The sequence below is a fragment of the Trichoplusia ni genome, unplaced genomic scaffold (genome assembly GCF_003590095.1).
Source record: "Trichoplusia ni isolate ovarian cell line Hi5 unplaced genomic scaffold, tn1 tig00002509, whole genome shotgun sequence".
Lineage (NCBI taxonomy): Eukaryota > Metazoa > Arthropoda > Insecta > Lepidoptera > Noctuidae > Trichoplusia > Trichoplusia ni.
In genome coordinates this window covers 1-18795 of record NW_020800287.1, presented here as the reverse complement: position 1 = coordinate 18795, position 18795 = coordinate 1, and the positions used below count along the sequence as shown (strand labels likewise).

The 18795-nt window shown below is 36.5% G+C and overlaps 1 protein-coding gene across 1 annotated transcript; it reads left to right on the top strand.

Moving 5' to 3' along the window:
- Window positions 1-970: 970 nt before the first annotated feature.
- Window positions 971-7393, top strand: LOC113507553 (the record flags this gene model as incomplete). Its single annotated transcript, XM_026890409.1, has 2 exons — window positions 971-2352; window positions 7121-7393. Coding segments are annotated over exons 1-2 (1107 nt in total), but the record flags the coding sequence as incomplete, so codon positions are not given.
- Between the last annotated feature and the right edge of the window lie 11402 nt (window positions 7394-18795).

The following is an 18795-nucleotide window of genomic DNA, read 5'->3' as shown; positions in this document are numbered from 1 at the left end:
AAACATTTATTAAACAGATATTGCTATTTCCACATAGATAAGGTCCTACAGTGGAGTTACGATGGAGTTATAAAATTAACTATGTGATCGTTACGACACTAGTCCGGCAGTCTGTCTGCTTGCCTAATATTAGTCCAATATTGACTCAAGATAAAAACAAAAAAAAAAAACCGGCCAAGTGCGAGTCGGACTCGCGCACCGAGGGTTCCGTACAAACCTGCAAGGTTTACAAAGTTCGTTCATTACGACAATCGAGTCATATAAATATATATGACTCGATTGTAAAACGTTGCTTCATGCCAAATTTCAAGATTCTAGGTCGACTGGAAGTACCCTTTAGGTTTTGATTCCCTTGCGAGTACTCGCGCGTTTCAAAATATGCAGCTTAAATTGCTGTTTCTTTTGATTGCGTTGACATAGAAGTTTGATTTTGTTACAGCTTAAAGGTATTATAGACCTGAGTATTTGGTATGAATTTCAATTTAATACCTCTACGCGTTTATGAGGAAATAGGTAGTAAGTTTAAAATTATTAAAAAAAAAATATTATGTGATGTAACTAAAAATTTATGGTTTTTGTAATTTTTCCTTTATCTATGGTATAAGACGTTGCTTCGTACCAAATTTCAAGATTCTGAGTTCACGGGAAGCACCCTGTAGGTTTTGATTCCCTTGCAAGTGTCGAAAATTTGCGGCATAAACGGCTGTATCTTTTGATTGCGTTGCCTTAGAAGTTTGATTTTTTCACAGCTTCAAGGGACAGTAGACTTGAGTAATTGATATAAATTTCAGCTTCATACCTCCACGCGTTCCCGAGAAAAAGGGTCTTGACAGACGGACGGACGGACGGACGGACAGACGGACGGACGGACAGACGGACAACAAAGTGATCCTATAAGGGTTCCGTTTTTTCCTTTTGAGGTACGGAACCCTAAAAACGGGTTATAGATATGCGACACTTTATCAAAATTATTTTGTTCACAAGATTATCACCAGCCTCGAGATATCGCTTGCGTGATACGACGTGCGACGCTTGAAGATAGAATGCGCAGGACCGAAGTTAGTCAGTAGCGAAATTATGAAGGTGTGCACCAATAGGCGCGGACTGCTGGCTCACCGAACTCACGCAAAGACGCAGCGACTTCAGGCTGGTCAGCGAAAAACGCGCGGATTCTATCTCAGCCAATTAGTCTGGACGGGGACCTAGGGTGTAGATTTTTTTTTTGCGACGTTTGTTATTCTAAGTAATATCTACGTTATTGTGGACAATACCTTCAATTATAATCAAAGTTAACGACGTTCATTGGTTGGTGTCCCGCAGCTGATTTGATTTCGTCGACAAATTGTTATCGTTACCTACGGCCATCACCATGATTAAACAGTGTGTACAGTTGAAGCGTACTGCGCTGGTTACGTACTGATAAACATTTCAAGAAAATGATTTGATATAGTTTTAAAAAACTGAAAAGTGTATTGGTGTGGTTTAGTGATACTTGTGAGATCTGTGTAGTGAGTCAAGATGGATAGATTTAGGCAAAAGAACAAAAAGGAAAAACCGATGAAGTACGTCGGTAAAGATCCAACACCCATGTTGACTGATGTGAAAAGCATTCAAGAAAATTTGAAAATTAAAGAAATATTACGAACTGTTAAAATGAACAGTAGTATGAGAATAAAAGCACCAAGAGGGAGTAAAGTTATGCAAAATAAGGATTTTATAGACAACGAAGATATTTTTGAGAAAGAACCAAACTGTGAAAACGTACAACACCCGAATGCAACAAATCCAAATGTTGTCTTAAACAGTAATTGCATGGAAATAAACGAAAATGATTCGGACGACAAAACCGAAACAGCAACTGAAAATAATGAGCAAAATGAGGATACATTATGCGAATCTAATGATAAAAATAGTTCAATGGATAAAACGGCAGAGGACTCAGTCCCGGAAACAGAAAACATATCAAATATCAAATCAATTACTGAAGAAGATAAACAAATCAACATTCCAGATGTGAAGATCGATTTGCTGCCCCCGAGCGACGTCCCACATGTGAAGCCTCGTGATAGAAAACTATCTCTAGACCAAACTATGTTGACGAGGCGGGAAGGATTGTCACAATCAGAACTGGATCTGAATTCAATAGGGAAATCACCACTAGAGAGAAAATCATCATTCTTTAGAAAAACAATGGATAGCTTCTTGAAAAATACAACAGAATATTTCAAACGCCAGTCAATTAGTAGAAGCCAAAGCATTCAGCGGAGAGGGTCCATGTCTATGTCTCTTCAGTCGTTAAACGAGAACACCGTCTGTAATGGTGATTACGGGGAACTGCTGCATAAACATCAAGTGAGTATTGTCTTATATTAAAACGAAAAGGGTCATTAAACCGTCCTTTTACATCCCAAGTAGATCTACAAGCTGTCTTTTTGTTGTCCGTAATAATCAATGTATTGGTTAATAAAAACAAATTGGTGGACAGTATACATAATAGGTACAATGTTTGGTAATGGTCTTGGGATGAACAACAACTTATCCGTAACCTTTGCAAGCATGACTATTATGAAAACTTGTATTCTATTAACATTTTGTACTCAAACTGTAACAATAAATGTTTGAGTGCCAAAGATTAAGTAAGGAGGTATCAGTTGGCTGATAACAACACAAGAGCAATTATCTATGTACCTAAAGTAGAGCACACGGAAAATAGTAAAAAAAATATGACATGGAATTTATATTATTAGCCGCTATATTATTTTCTTAAAATAAACGTCGCCGGATGAGGTGTAGTTCTTAAGATATCTTTACATCAAAAACGGTCAAAATCTAAAAAGACCTCATGATCGATAAATAAATATTAGGCATATTTTGAAATCTTCAAATCAAATCAAATCACTTTGGGTCAATGTCATGTTTTAAATCCATTCTTTTCATCAGTGTTTTCGGAGAAAATAGAAAGGTTATCTTAAAGTAAGAATAGCGAATGTTTCTTTGCATCTGTTTACAACACGGATTTTCTTGCAGACGTTGTTAGTTATTGTGTAGGTGTAGTATTGTGTGCTGTATGCAATTTTGAGGCTGAAGCTGAGAGTACATAGTTGTAAGACCTCTATTGTAGTTTCGAAGAATGAGGGTCTTGAGTGAGATATGTCATACTGTAAAAATAAATCCGCATCCCTACTAGCATGAGAATAAGGTAACAAGTTTGTGACAGGCTCTTCTCTTCTTTTGCCAGTGATGCTTTTGTTTTTCAATCTGCCTGCACGTGTATTTGCAGAAGCACGTGTATATTTATCAAAAGGGTAACATTGACGTTGTTAATCTTGAGCTGGTACATTCAGAACTCAAGCCTTTGCGTCAGTGCTTTTAACAAATTAGCCTTTAGCTGTGCTCGCGGAAACCTTTTAAACAAGATTCAGCTCTTATAGAACCTACACTAAAGAGACGATACTATTTTTACTTTAAAGTGGAATCAAGTTTATTGGTCTTTTGAAGTAACATACACATCTGTTTAGTATATGTAAGATCGCTTGAAAATCTTCTGGGTTTTCAAAGAAACGGTTTTAAAAATATAGCGATGGAAAAATAAATGTCAACCATCAATGGTTGGTTAATGGGTTAATATATAGGTTAATTTTTTTCATATCAATTTGAAACAAAGTAAACCAGAACATTAAATGTTGTTTTTTATAAATATGCGAAAACAATTAAAGTATCAATTGAATATCAGAAACTGAATCGATAAATAAAACCAATTTGTTGTAAGCCCCTTAAGGAAATGAAAATGGGGTACTCTATATTTGTACGCTAAACTGGGGGTCGTGACTCGCGGGTGAAATCTTAATAAGAGTCTTGATGAATACAAACACAGCGGTCGGGCCGCACAGGTGCGGGTTGCTGGGGTAGGAATACCCAAAATATAATAATTATGGACCTTTAGAGATATAGGTACTGCGGAGTAATACAATTCTAACTTTTTACCCGCTGTCGTACAACTGTTATGTAAATTACTCATGATTTAGTTGCCTAGTTGGTGTATAACATGATAATAATATTTTTTGCCAGATGTTCCACTACAGATAAAAGTGTCAATATAGAATGGAAATTGTTAACATAGAAAGGCAACGCTGACCGCTGGGGCTGGTTCCATGTGACCTTGGATAGCGAATGGAAATGTGTTGGGGAGGCCTGTGCCCAGTCGTGGGGCTCAGTGGGCTAGATTAAAAAAGATCAGACCGTGTTTATTCCAGAAGCCGAGACTGTAACATCTACCAAAAGGTCTGCAGAGAAGTTCCGGAGAGCGCAAAGAGGGATGCCCAAAATAAGCCTACGTGACCATAAACCAACGAGTGGATCACGAACAAAACGGGCACAGGGATTTTATATCCATCTTAGCCGAATATAGATATATGTAGGTGACAGATAATATCAGTAACTCAAAATTAGATAAGTGTTCTTTATTTTGAAGAAAATGCGGTTTGACGCTAAATTTAAAAATCTCAATGTCGAATAAAGATTTACATATTATGGTTTGTAACAGTTAATTACAAAACACCCGAAGTGCGTCAAATAAGTATTCACACATTAAATTCAAATACATAATATCTTTGCTCCAGGGAAGACACAAAATATAATTCCATCTGTTAGTATGGAAGGCTATAAACTGTTACTCGCATAGATCTTTTAATCTCCGCTGTTAAGTGTGGATTTACGTCAGTGCAGTGTTTGCCAGCGATATCGCTGACTGCTTAAGCAAGACAGGAGCCTTCTCGACTGATATTAATAGCTAGGTGCCATGAGTCATGTGTGACGCCGCTTGATAACAACCAGATACCCAAATCTAACTAACGATGTAAACAATGCGACATTTGAATAAACGGTTGTGTATGCCAACGTATCGGCCTAAGAGGCGTTTAATCAAGGATAGGTCCCGTTTTGAAAATACTAGCGCAAAGCAATACAAAAATGATTGTTTATACTTTTTATTTGATATTTTTCATAGATTTTTTTTTATTCCGTAGATTTGCTTGGCAACAAAGTTTGCTGGGACAGCTAGTAAATTCATAATACACTGTTATTTCGGTTCCAATTAGTTCTAGAAACAGACACTAGAGCGATCGGTCGAAACTTCAATATTTCCTGAAACTTAAGCTCTACATTGTCTCCGTTTCAGGTATCGACTCAATCCCTGTTACAGGAACTAATTATGGAATTGAACATGTCAAAACTATTGTTGTCTACGCTAAGGTGACCACCTCAGCGAAGACAAATATAGATAGTTATTCAGGAAGTGAAACTTATGAATTGATTTCTTGAAGTCATTTGGTACAACGATAAAAAATAATTTTAGTAGTGCTATGCACTAGTATTTTTACCACACTTAGTAATACGTAAAAGGTATAGCGGCTTTAGTGGTCACACTGTTGAAGTTTAAAAGTATTGTAATATGATGTCCAATACGAGTCCAATCTATGGGAATCCTTCCAATTCCAGCATCAGCACAGTTTGATGTCATCATTGAATTGCATTGTCAAGTATTATATAAATGCATACAAAATTGAGCTCAATTAATAGAATTGAGAAGTGGGTGAACAATGTTGAAAGATTTGATAGCATACAAAAGGATAGTTAACAAAAGCTTTTAACGATTGTGATACACAGTAAGTTTTTGCTTGTTGTCTATTTTCTCTGCTGTAGTACCAGTTTAGCGTAAATACGAGGTCTGTTTGTAAACAAAAAGTGTTGAAGCGCTTTTTCATGCTGCCATGATAACAAACCGGCTACTCGCTATCCCAAATTTGTAACGATTTTGTTTGCATAGTTGTCATTTGTAAACTATATTTCGGCTGCATTTGCACATGTTTCCTGATATCTCGTCACCCAAAATATGTGCCTATTCAACATTTCCGTGCTGACAAATTTTAAATGAACCAAAGACAATTAGTAAACACTGTCCTTACATTGCCGTTAGATGATGAGACATCACAATTAAATATACATAAAACGAATAGAAAACTTGAGGTTCGTGGCAATGATATATTTTTCGGACAAATGACGTGTTTTTCACTTATCATTCAAATAATACAATTAGCTTTAGCGCTCGTTGAAATTTGACTTGTCGAAAAGGTAAAAAAAAAAAACTACGAGTATTTCTAGGAGTTGGGTAGTATTCATATTGGTCTATCGTATCCATTCACATGTATTCAAAATAGACATAGTAATTTCTACTTTTTTATCTACCTATATAAATATTTAATGCACATTTCAATTCATAATCACTTTATTAAGTACATTACTAATTTAATGTGATCTTTTACGTAGTGGGTAGAAATCTAACTGAGGATAGAATTTTAGACGAAATTTTCTTTTTGTAAGTGGATAGAAATCCTAATTGAAACACAATCGTAAATATTTTTTATTTGCCACAGGGGAACTGTTTAAATATGAAGCAAAGAAGTATCTAAGTAATATGCCTATGTCGTATAATTTACTGACTTTGAATAAAGTTGTTTAGAATTTTAGGCATTTTTTTTTATAGAGTACTGATATTTATTTCGCAAACATTTTATTTTTCATATATTTAATTGTGTTTCTAATTAATTACATATTTTAAATAGATTAAGAGGTATAGATGTCCCTATGTACTTTGGAAAGTTTTATGACTTGAGTTGGTTAAAAACTAAGGAGTTTTAAGTAAATATAAAAGCAAACCCAAAACGAAACTGGCAACGCTCAATGAATGGAATGATAATCAAGCCACCCGCGGTCTCAGTAATAATATTTCTATACTCACATAATGTTACAAAAAATTTACCTCATCATAATATTGCCATTGGAAACGCGCTTCTATTTACAAGAGCCAGGTATTATACCCCTCAATCCTTTATTGTCGTACTGTAATCTCATCAACATCGGTGCGCCGTACGTGAAAGTCGTTTGATTCGTCGGCAGATGAGCCAGGACCATTCATATCAACCTTTCGCTGCCCTTCAATTTGTTTTTATCAAAGGGGTACAATGAGGGTGATATATAAAGTACTATTGGTACTACGTACTGTACCTCTGTATGTGTTTTATTTACTGACGCTAGTTCTTCAGTCAATTGTTTGATATTTTAGGAGGAGCTTCAGGGCAGTGCGACTAGTTTGCAGTCGTCTTTGACAGCTGCTGGGAGCGGGTCCAGTATGTCGAAGTCTCAAAGTGAGCGCACTCTGCCTGACCCCCTAAGTGAAGGAGACAGCCTTGCCGGTAGCTTCCCTATCTTATCAGGCAGCCAACCCCTCGGAGACACATCATCGCACAGCGTACTAAGTGAGTACCATTTTATTATGATATCTGTCTGTCCAGAATTTCCTTACACTGTGCAGAAATTGTGTGAAGAAGGGACCTGTGTTCATCAATATTTTCTTGCAATATTATTAAAAATTTGAGTGTTGTCCTATGAATCTGAACCAATATGGTAGCAGTGCAAGAACGAATGCGTCCACCGCTACCTCTTTTGAAAGTAATATTATTGCAATTGGTAAAGAAACTATAAAAAAACGACTCCCGCAGTAAGGAATTTAATTCCTTGTGTCGCGGGGTGTTTACAAACATACAAATCACATGCACAATGATACCCAGACTCAGAGCAAGCATTTGTGGGTCACACAAATGCTGGTCTACGCGGGGTCGAACCCGCGACACGACGCGCATAGTGGGTTCGGCTTGGTGACCTCAACCACTCAGCTATCCGTGCAGTCAAAAGAAAGACAGCTTCGAAGCGCACTGTTTCGCATCCAAGAGTAAGCAAACCCTTCAGGTTTCTTCACCGTCATATTAAGTACAAATAACACCATAAAAGTCTCTTTGTCATTGCACTGACTTAAAAGCAGCACATGCGTGGTGCGATCTAGCTATTTTAGTCCTAAGCGACCATAACATACTGTAAAATCCAATTCACATCTCAATCTCAATATTTATCTTATCCAGCTTAAAGTCCCCTGTTATTACTCAAACACCGAGTATCGTAAATCTGGATTATAAGACGGGAAACGACACTCAATTGGTTTCGATGATTCATCTCGAATCGAATGGTCTTAAGATAAGGCACATAACAAATGCTTTCGTTCCAATAAATTTGATTTAGATATTGAACTAGCACTAAATTGAATTTGAGGTAATTGTCGTAAAGTCGCATGTTACTAAATATCCAAATGTTACGAAATAGGTATGACTTCAATAGAATAGAACGACGTTGAAATAGACGTTGAATTAATAGTTTAAGCTGGTTTTTTGAAGTCGGTTTAAATTTATTTATTTTCATTACATTTCAATTGAAATAATTTATGTTTCATGTATTGTGTTCGAAAATATTGTAACGTAAACCGCAACAACTGAACACTGCAATGAGTTTGAGTCACTTAATTTGCTCACGAATATTGAGACTTGGCATACCTTATCGAAACGTAGAATCCGGGATACACCGCAGAGCTCAGTTCCTCTTAACAATTTAAGTCACTACACAAAAAAGCTTTGGTATCGACCAATAAGTTCACATTGAAATGAAACTACTTTTACGGATTTTATCGCGGTTTTAATTTTAGATTTTTGTTCCCGACGTTTCGAAACCTTTGCAGGTATCATGGTCACGGGCAGACTGAGATGGTGTTCGTCTTGACAGAAGATGTTGCTCGTTCTACCTTCATATTTTAATTAATTATTTGTGGTCCGACCTACGCAGTATGAGCTCACTGTGTCTTGATGTCTTGCAGCGCTGCTCTTGGGTTTGGCCTTGAGTTTATTTATTATTGGATCCCAAGTAGGTGATATCTTCCAGCCATCTTCTCTATTGAAATTAGGGTGTTTTTTAATCTCAATAGCCTCGCGAAACATCCTAGGTAGGAATTTGGATTCTTTAGCGAGGATCTGTGGTTGGTCAAATCTAATATAATGGCTGGAACCTTCAGCATGTTCGGCGACTGCAGACTTCGTTGAGCGGCGGTGTTTGACGTCAGCTATGTGTTCTTTAACGCGGGTCCCTATGCTTCGTTTGGTTTGACCGATGTAAGAGAGGCCGCAGTCACAATCTAGTTTGTATACTCCTGCATCTATACTTCTGCACCTCTACAAGATGCAGGAGTATACAAACTAGATTGTGACTGCGGCCTCTCTTACATCGGTCAAACCAAACGAAGCATAGGGACCCGCGTTAAAGAACACATAGCTGACGTCAAACACCGCCGCTCAACGAAGTCTGCAGTCGCCGAACATGCTGAAGGTTCCAGCCATTATATTAGATTTGACCAACCACAGATCCTCGCTAAAGAATCCAAATTCCTACCTAGGATGTTTCGCGAGGCTATTGAGATTAAAAAACACCCTAATTTCAATAGAGAAGATGGCTGGAAGATATCACCTACTTGGGATCCAATAATAAATAAACTCAAGGCCAAACCCAAGAGCAGCGCTGCAAGACATCAAGACACAGTGAGCTCATACTGCGTAGGTCGGACCACAAATAATTAATTAAAATATGAAGGTAGAACGAGCAACATCTTCTGTCAAGACGAACACCATCTCAGTCTGCCCGTGACCATGATACCTGCAAAGGTTTCGAAACGTCGGGAACAAAAATCTAAAATTAAAACCGCGATAAAATCCGTAAAAGTAGTTTCATTTCAATGTCTAACATTCGCGTAAACCTAAGAAACCAATAAGTTCACACTTAAATCATGCGACCCATTTCCCCATTGTCTCACCGAGCTTCGAACTCCTAGCCTTTCGAAACACGTTATGTAAAGAATTTTGGATATCCCGGCCGGCCGAAAAATTATTAAATCGATTTCGAGAAAACCAGCTTTCACTTGTATGAAGTTCGTGCCAAGCCTCCCTTTTTTTAAAGGACTTGACAATGATTTCATTCAAAATTGAGAATACCATTTAAGAATAGCTTATTTTTAATGTTGGTCCAAAAAACAAAACTCAAGTCAAAACACGTATCATTTTATTGCTGCAACTTCATTAATTAAATAACTTAAATAAGGTCAGTGCTGAAATTCCAAATTTAGCCTATTTTAATTACTCTAACAGCTACAATCGTGCTCTTTGCACGGTTGGTAAGTAAACATTTCGGACTCATTTTAATGAAATGTATTTTTGTTTATAATTGTAAAGTTAGAATTGTGTGGCAATTTGCGTCAAACGCTAGACCTGGAAATTACGAATGCTTTCATAGAAACATTGTTGAGCATGGGCTCTCACTGAATATTTGAGCATAGCTCACTGCGTTCCAATGGAGTCTGCATATGCTCATCACATTGCATCATCATATGCGTGACATTCAATGCATGAAGCGTAGTTTTATTTATTTTATTTATTTATTTATTTATGTACACACAACATTGTAGGAATAAAACAAGTATAAAAATGAAAATACAATAGGTACAAAGGTACTGCTTATTTCTTAAGAAATTTCTGCCAGCAGACCTGCGACAGGAGATAAGAAAAAAGGAAACATAGACACAGTGTGTAAAAAAAAAAAATATATAGGAAAAAAAGAAGTACAATTTATATCAAATATATACATGGATATATACATATATATATATATAAAGTTACATGGATGAGGAAATAAGACTATCTTACTGAGGCGAGATAGTGTTCTTTGACACGACGTTTGAATAGGCTGACAGATTGGGAGCCACGAATGCTAGGCGGTAGGGCATTCCACAGTCGCGCTGCATGAACAGAGAAGGAGAAGGAATAGAAGTCGGTGGAGTGGGGTTGAATTTTGAGATGGGATTTAAGGTGTGATCTGCAAAGGGCGTCGGGAGGGCGGATATAGGAGAAGCGGTCACGCAAATAGGAAGGATATAGTGGGTTGTGAAGAACATTGTATAGGAGACATAGGATACGAGTGTTCCTGCGAAGGCGAATCGGGAGCCACTTGAGTTCTTTGCGAAACTGCGAGATGTGATCGTATTTTTTTAGCCCAAAAATAAAGCGGATACACAAATTTTGCAAGTACTCAAGCTTATTAAGCAGCTCCTCGGTGGCATCCAAGTAACAAGCATCGGCATAGTCAATAATGGGTTGGATAAGGGATTGGGCTAATAGAATTTTAGTCTTGTGGGGAAGAAAAGTTTGTAAGCATCGAAGAGAGTGTAAGGAAAAGTGGACCTTGCGACTAACCTCGTTTACCTGATCACGCCATGAGAGGTGTGAATCCATTAACACCCCCAGGTTTTTAGCCGTCTCCGAGTAGGGGATCATCTCACCATCAAGACACAGAGGCCTTAGAGAGGACAGATCAAGAGCGTTACGATAGTGCCTACTGCCAATAATCATTGCCTTTGACTTTGCAGGGTTTACTTGTAGACCATAAGATTTAGCCCACTTGCCGATGCTCGCTAAGTCACGATTCATAGCATCTATAGCTGAGTTAGCATCGGGCAAAGAAAAATGACAATAAACCTGCAGGTCATCAGCATATAGGTGAAAGTTTGAGGATATGAATTTGGAAATGGAGTTAATAAAGATTGAGAAAAGAAGAGGAGAAAGGACGCCTCCTTGAGGTACGCCCGCAACAAGATCGCACCAGTCAGAGTAGGTCTCATCAAGGCGGACCCGCTGAGAGCGACCCCGGAGGTAAGAATCAAACCAGGTCAAGGAAGAGAAGGAGAAATTAAGAGCCTGCAGAACACCTAGGAGGATATCAAAATCCACAGAATTGAAAGCAGAGCTGAAGTCGAGAAGTACAAGGATAGTGAGAGATTTATTTTCCATAGCCCAGCGGATATCATCCGTGACATTAAGGAGAGCTGTGACGGTACTGTGGCCAGGACGGAAACCGGATTGGAAAGGAGAAATAAGACTGAAAGACGTCAGAAAATCAGAGACTTGACGATGGACTATGTGCTCAAGTACTTTGGAGAGAAAAGGAAGTATTGAAATAGGTCGGTATTGGGAGAAAGAGGTGGGATTCGAGGATTTCGGGAGAGGAATAACATGAGCGCGTTTCCACGCAGAGGGAAAGGAATTGGATGAGAGAGAATAGTTGAATAAATGTGTAAGAATGGGGAGTAATTGTGGGAGAATGGGGAATACCATACGAGAGCACAGGTTGTCGTTTTGCGATTATGTACCTACCGAATACCTGAATACTTGTGGCTTTACCGGACGATATCGGATGCAAACACATTTTTATGTCAAACAGGTTTATTTGAAATGCTGATCAAAACATTCGATGTTTAGAACTTGTTTGAGAGCGACACAAAACTATCTTCCGCGTTCATATCATAAACAAACGTAAAACTTAGCCAGATTTCCGTACACAAATAGAAATAGCAATATATTGGTAAGTTTATGATCGTAGGCAATAGAATCGATAAAAGATCTTTAACTTGTAAAATAAACACTGTCTACCGATTACAGTTCGATAGCGTAATGACAGGCGGACAAACAGCTCAGTAACAGGTTTTCGTGTTTGGCTTTGTGGTAATACTAAAACTGATTGAACTTGAAGCGCTAAATTAATGGAAGTCGGTCGGTATTTCCTTTCCATTACATCTGGAAAACTTGCCTCCATTATACAAATACTTAACTGTTCCTACAAAACACGGGAAGAAGTCGCTGCCGTCTGTTTGTCTAGTTGAATGGAGCGTGCTCCTGGCTCTTTGACTGCATCGCATAGATTAAGTTTGTAGAACTTTATTCAAGTTCAGTTCTTCTATTTACAAAAGACTTATAGAGTTGAAGTAAAATTTATAAGGTCAAGAACAGTACACGTGTAAGATGTCGAAGTCGTGGTAATGCGCGCTGTAATTTTATTTTTTACCTGAAAGCGGCTCCCGCGCTATGGAATTTAATTCGTGTGCAGCAGGGTTATCGAAGAACATTCAAGTCACATGCACATAGAAACCCAGAATCAGGACAAGTATTTGTGGATCAAAAGCTTGTTCTACGCTGGGATCGAAACCGTTGGTTTTGCGTGGTGACTTCATTGTGGTTTTTGATTAAATATAATAAGTGACATAAATCTGTTCAGTGTGTCATAAAAATATCCAAATTTTTTTTATCACATCATGTAAGGTAGATTAAAAGCACAATAAAATGTATAGTAGTGGGGCCTAGTAAAATAACTTGGTAATAAACAGCTTACTGGTATGTAACGACCCACGAGATTTTCCTGACCTTCACTTTTTGTTTCGAGATTAAAAAAAGTACGGTGCGAATATTTTTTGTCAAATACCCTGTTGTTACTGCGGAGTTGTATATATTATACATAATTTGTTAAATTGTTTCATAAAATAATCTTCAATCGGACTTTCTTCTCCCTTACTTTTCTACTACTATATAATAGTAACTATAATTTCTTTTCAATCAAAAATTTTCATAAAAAAAATTGGCTCGTGTCACTATGTGTGCGTGGACTTTAATCTTGTCTATTTGTCTTACACGGGATTCAAACCTGCGACATGTTGCGCGTAGTAGTGGTAGTAAGCGTGGCCATATACAACTAGTCTATCAGAGCTGTCAGCTTATTTGTACTCTCTCAAGAAAAACCATCTGTAAATATTCTACACAAATATATCGCATAGTAGACTATTCACAATATTATTAATCACTCCACACAGCCCCATATTATTAATTACTAGGCACCCTTCACCAGTACAAAAGAGTGGGTCACTAGAATAATTATAAAATAGGAAATATAATTCTCAAGTTCTTATTAGATATCCAATTCCCGGTAGCTGGGGTTCCAGGAAAAATGCATGAGCCAGGGTAATAACTCATTAATCTTACAGCCAATAGGGACTAATAATAAAAAGTAATCGAGTTCTACCTTGTACGCTCTTTAAAGCTTAATAAATAATTACACTTTGCATCTAGTTATTATTGGAGTAAAGGACATAGATATCACAGTACCAGAGCCAAAGTACGCATTAAGAGTGAAATTAAATACGAATTATACAATGAACAAATTCATACCTCAGACAAGACTCGAACCTGCAACAACTGGCAAGAAGGTGCCAGTCGCTTTACCGACTAAACTACCAAGGTTCCTGTAAAAAAACGATTTTTTCAATTGATCATGCCTCGTGTCTGGTTTTCTTTCACTGTATTATTTTTATTCAGTTTCAAATATTATCGGAATCAGAACACTTTCTGCGTATTCAAAAAATAATATAATAAATACAGCGAGTTTTCACAAAAGAACTATCCACTAAAGAGAAGGTTCCGTCGGTATCAACTGAGCAGAGTTTATGCAAGTGAAGTCATTTGTGAGTGTAAAAAATCACTAGATGATGAACGAGTGTGCCCCTTTCTTTATTCATTCCCCGAGGGACGCGCGCTGACATTGACAGTGAAAAAATGAAGCTGCCTTTTTAGTTTACGAATTACAGTCGACAGCAGAAACTAAAAGCCTTGAAATTTAAGGAAATTAATATCAAATTGAAGCCTAGTTGATGAGAGGCTGCGGTACTTAACCATTATAACGAAACGAACCGAAAAAACAACGCAGTATTCTTAAAAACCCATCATTGATGACGTATTACATTTCTGTTAATTAATTAATTCTTGTGTCCATTTGTTTCAAAAAGAAATTTATTTTGTTATATGTATTTTAATCTTAAACCTTTTATGGAGAGTACTGTACCCATACCGTGTCTATTTGTAATGATTAAGCACTCTATTTAATTATTTGTATCGATAGCTTCATTTGTTGGTATGTTCTTGCTAAGCCTTTGTTGGACTGTATGAGATACAACCTTGTGGATTTTAAAAGCTGCCATTGTTACTGATGCCATTTAACCAAAAACTATTTGAGATTAAGTCATCAAAAATCGTTACATTTAATACGTGATACATTTTAATATTGGATATGGTAACAAACAATTATTTATTTCGATATCCAGTCAGTTAGACGCTAGTTTCTTAGCTATAAAATTCTGAAGCAGCAGAGAATTTTTAATCGTCTTATTAAATGGCATGCCGTTGTTTAAGTCGCGTATTAAGCGCCGAGCACAGTGCGTCTCTTATTTAAGTAATGGCAAGTGATTAATGTGTATAAGAGCACTAAGAGCAGAAACATTAAGCAGCGTTGCGACACACGGTGCAGCTAGAAACATCGCTATCCAACTAAGAAAAAGACAAATTAAATCCTTCGCCTTATGAGCGAGGAATTTATCGCAATCCTACATATTGAGCACACTATCATAAATACTAATAAATGTTCCCTCGTATTTCTTTTGTTGATATTTTAAAATTATTATAAAATATAAATACTTATTTCAATATACAAAGTTATTAAGTACTCTACTTGATTAATACGTTGTTATTGTGATTATTTGTATCGTCGCTCAATGTAAATATAAGGATGTTAGTTTGTTTGTTGTGGTGTCGATTTGTTTACAAGGCCGTCGCTAATGCCCCGGACGTGTTGCGGTGGTGGTCGATTCACGACTGATCAAGGACGCTTGCGATGCACATCGTTCTGTTATTGTAAACAAATACGGCACTACACTGACTTGAAATGTATATGTTTTGTTATAATGTAGAGCAAGATTCTACTTTGATTACTACTGCAGACTTATAGCTATTAAACTTGCATTTTTTTTTGCAAGTTAACTTAGATTTAATTATTAGAGTTAATTTAATTTGTATAAGTAAATTTTGATTTAATATAAATTCATGTAAGAAAAACCTTAGTACACCTATAATATAAATGCTGTGTGTACCTATAACAGGCCTGCATACGAGACACTATGTTACTTAATTTCTAATTTGTTAAATATGTATGTTATGCTGTTGGTATACCTAATAAATAAATAAATAAATAAAATAAATAGATACATCTTTTAACGCGTCTATTCCAATGGTACTAAAAGTCTTCGATATAATATATTTTTTTAAATAGCTCTATTCAGCTAGAATGATTATAAAACTAGATTGTACTATATAAAAAGTTGGTTTGTTAAATATTAAACATTCTAAAATTATTTACTTATTTAAGCATGAACTCGTTGTTGCTTCACCGTGAAAATGCAATCAATATAAGCAAATGGCTATCTTTTGCAAGGCAATGAGCGTTAAATGGAATTGCCAGGTACACGCTACGCCTAAACATTTCGGCTCTACAAATCTGCGTTCTGAATATAGTTGAGTGCGTTTTATTTGTTTCACTAAGTATTGCTAGCAAGATTTTTCGGATATAATTGCTTGTGTGATAACGTGGTTGTAACTTGCTTAAAAATATTAATCTTTTCTCTATATTCTTATTAGTATTTAAAGGCCTTTTTTTAAACCACTTCATTTCTCGTGATGACTCTACGAACCTAGGGTTTGTTATGGTTAGTAACCATCATTTCTACATGACTTTCAACGAGAAACAAAACACAATCTTTAATCCGTGATTCCACGTTTTCTGTATGTTTGCAAAACAGGGGATCATTATAAAATGGAACCGGGAGCTTACGCCTCGCAGTAGGCAGCACAAACTGCTATAGTGTAGGGAAGTCCCAACGCGTCTCGCAAGACGTTAACAGTGCTTATTGAACACCTGATCGGAAAATATGCAGAGCCCGAGTCATGCGAGTCGGGCTCTCGTTAGCTCACATGTAACAAGTGTAAGACTAGCACAGCGTTTACAGTAATAAGCTCTACTTGTTCAAGAGATTTTCTGCTCTGACCTCCGGAATAACAATGTATTTTATTTCTTATTAGAGAACTTACGAAAATGATTTATTTTTATGAAAATAGTGAATTTCACTTTTATTAAAAGTACATATTTTGAAAAAGAATATTTTTTAATCCTCGATTAAAATTTTCAATTAACTATAGTTGGCAAGAGGCTTATACCTTGCAAAGCAACAGAAAACACTTCACAAAATATCAATAATAAATCGTTATATGGAATTTGAATAAACGATAGCGGATCAACTTTCATATATCCATTACGAAAATTAATTAATAATATTCGAAATTTTCTTTTGAAACTCACAAACAAAATATTACAGACAGCGAATGAAAGTTTCGCATGATATAACTCTTTGCTACAATTAACGCTACGCTGTTATGTCATCAGCTCTCACTCTTGAACTTTAAACACTTTATCAACTCTTTAACTCTTCTCAATATTTTTTTATTGAAAAACGAAAACAAACACCCACCTTCAAAACAGATCTTAGTAGAAAAAATTAAGAGTACAATGTTATTAATTGAAAAATGTTCAATGAATGATATTTATAGTACTACTTAATTCATTGTTTGTATATAAATAACGGAGAAAAACTCGTTTTGCAAAAAAAATACTAAAATTTCGCGTTGATGATCTTGTTTGAGCACCTTTTTTTTTGTTTCCGGGGTGAAACGCTAATGACTTCAACTGACGGCGTGGGGATATGTCGGAATTCCACCAAATAAACATCCCTTCTGCTGCTTTAGCCAGAGTCGTAGATGCACAATTTCAGATTGAGGATCATTAAGAAATAACAACAGTTTAGATATTTTTTGTCATATATTAAGGAATTTTAAAGTCGGTTTAAAAGGTAGTTTCAAGCACTAGTAACATTCAGTGAGTTAACCGTTATTACAATAAATAATTATTTCCAATATAGTACCAGCCTATTGTTTCCTTAATATGAAATTCTTGTGTCACGGTGTTAGAAATTGAACTCCTCTGGAACAACTCGACTGAAGCAACGAAACTATAGTTATTACAAGTAAAGTCCTTAACACTAAAGCTGATTCAGTTTGGCGACAAATAACGTCCAAGTTGCAATACATTGCCGGCGATTGTGTGTCACGTTTGATATCAGAGCTACGCCGCTACGCAATGTATTACAACTCGAACTAACCTGCCATAGCGGGTGGCGGCTTGTAGGGTGGATCGATATCGCTCCCGGTATCCTCGCGAGGCTCTTCATAGTGTACGAATGTATTTTACAATAAACTATTGAAATATCAACAAAAAAGGATTGTATTTCAAATATTATTCATACAAATAACGATAAACATTGAAAAACCCCCCAAATCAAGCGAGCCTCACCCGAATGCGATGGTTAAATTCGCCAATGTAATAAGAGACCGTGTGGCCTACCGGTAAAGGCATCCGATTGGTGGATCGGAGTATGTGGGTTCGAATCCCACCGCGGTTGTTAGCGGAATCCCGCTTTTGCTTTTCATTTTAAACTTTTTGAAGTTGTTTTGGATGATCTGCTTTATTATTATCATAAATTTACATTATTGTAAGATAAAAAGAAAAATCTCGTGTCACGGTGTATGAAATAGAACTGCTCCAAAACGCTTAGACAGATTCTTTTGAAATTTGGTACAAAAAAAAATTCGGTAGGTCTGAGAAAAAGAAAACATTTATTTTTCATAGCTCTGTTTTTAATATTCCTTAGAACTAATTTGTATGGCAAAACAACGTTTGCTGTCACAGCTAGTATTTGTATAAAGAAGGATTGAGCACTGATCGTGCATGAACTAAAATTGATAATCAATTTCCTAAAAACAATCCCGTATTTTCTGAAGCTTGCATAACGTAATGAAAACTCGTTAAATTAAATTACATGACAGGTGTTACAGTAATGAGTATGACATGCGTATGTTTTTGAATAAATTGAACATATCTGCAACTACGCATTCCATCATTAAGTTGTCATTAATTTGAATGTGAAAACTAAAGTGTATTGCAATGGCTTAAATATTGTGCCTGACACAGTTAAAATCAGGGATGTGGTGCACATAAATGTAATTTACAATAAATCAAGGTGTTTTTTCTAGCTCTACGTTTTGTAAAAAAAAA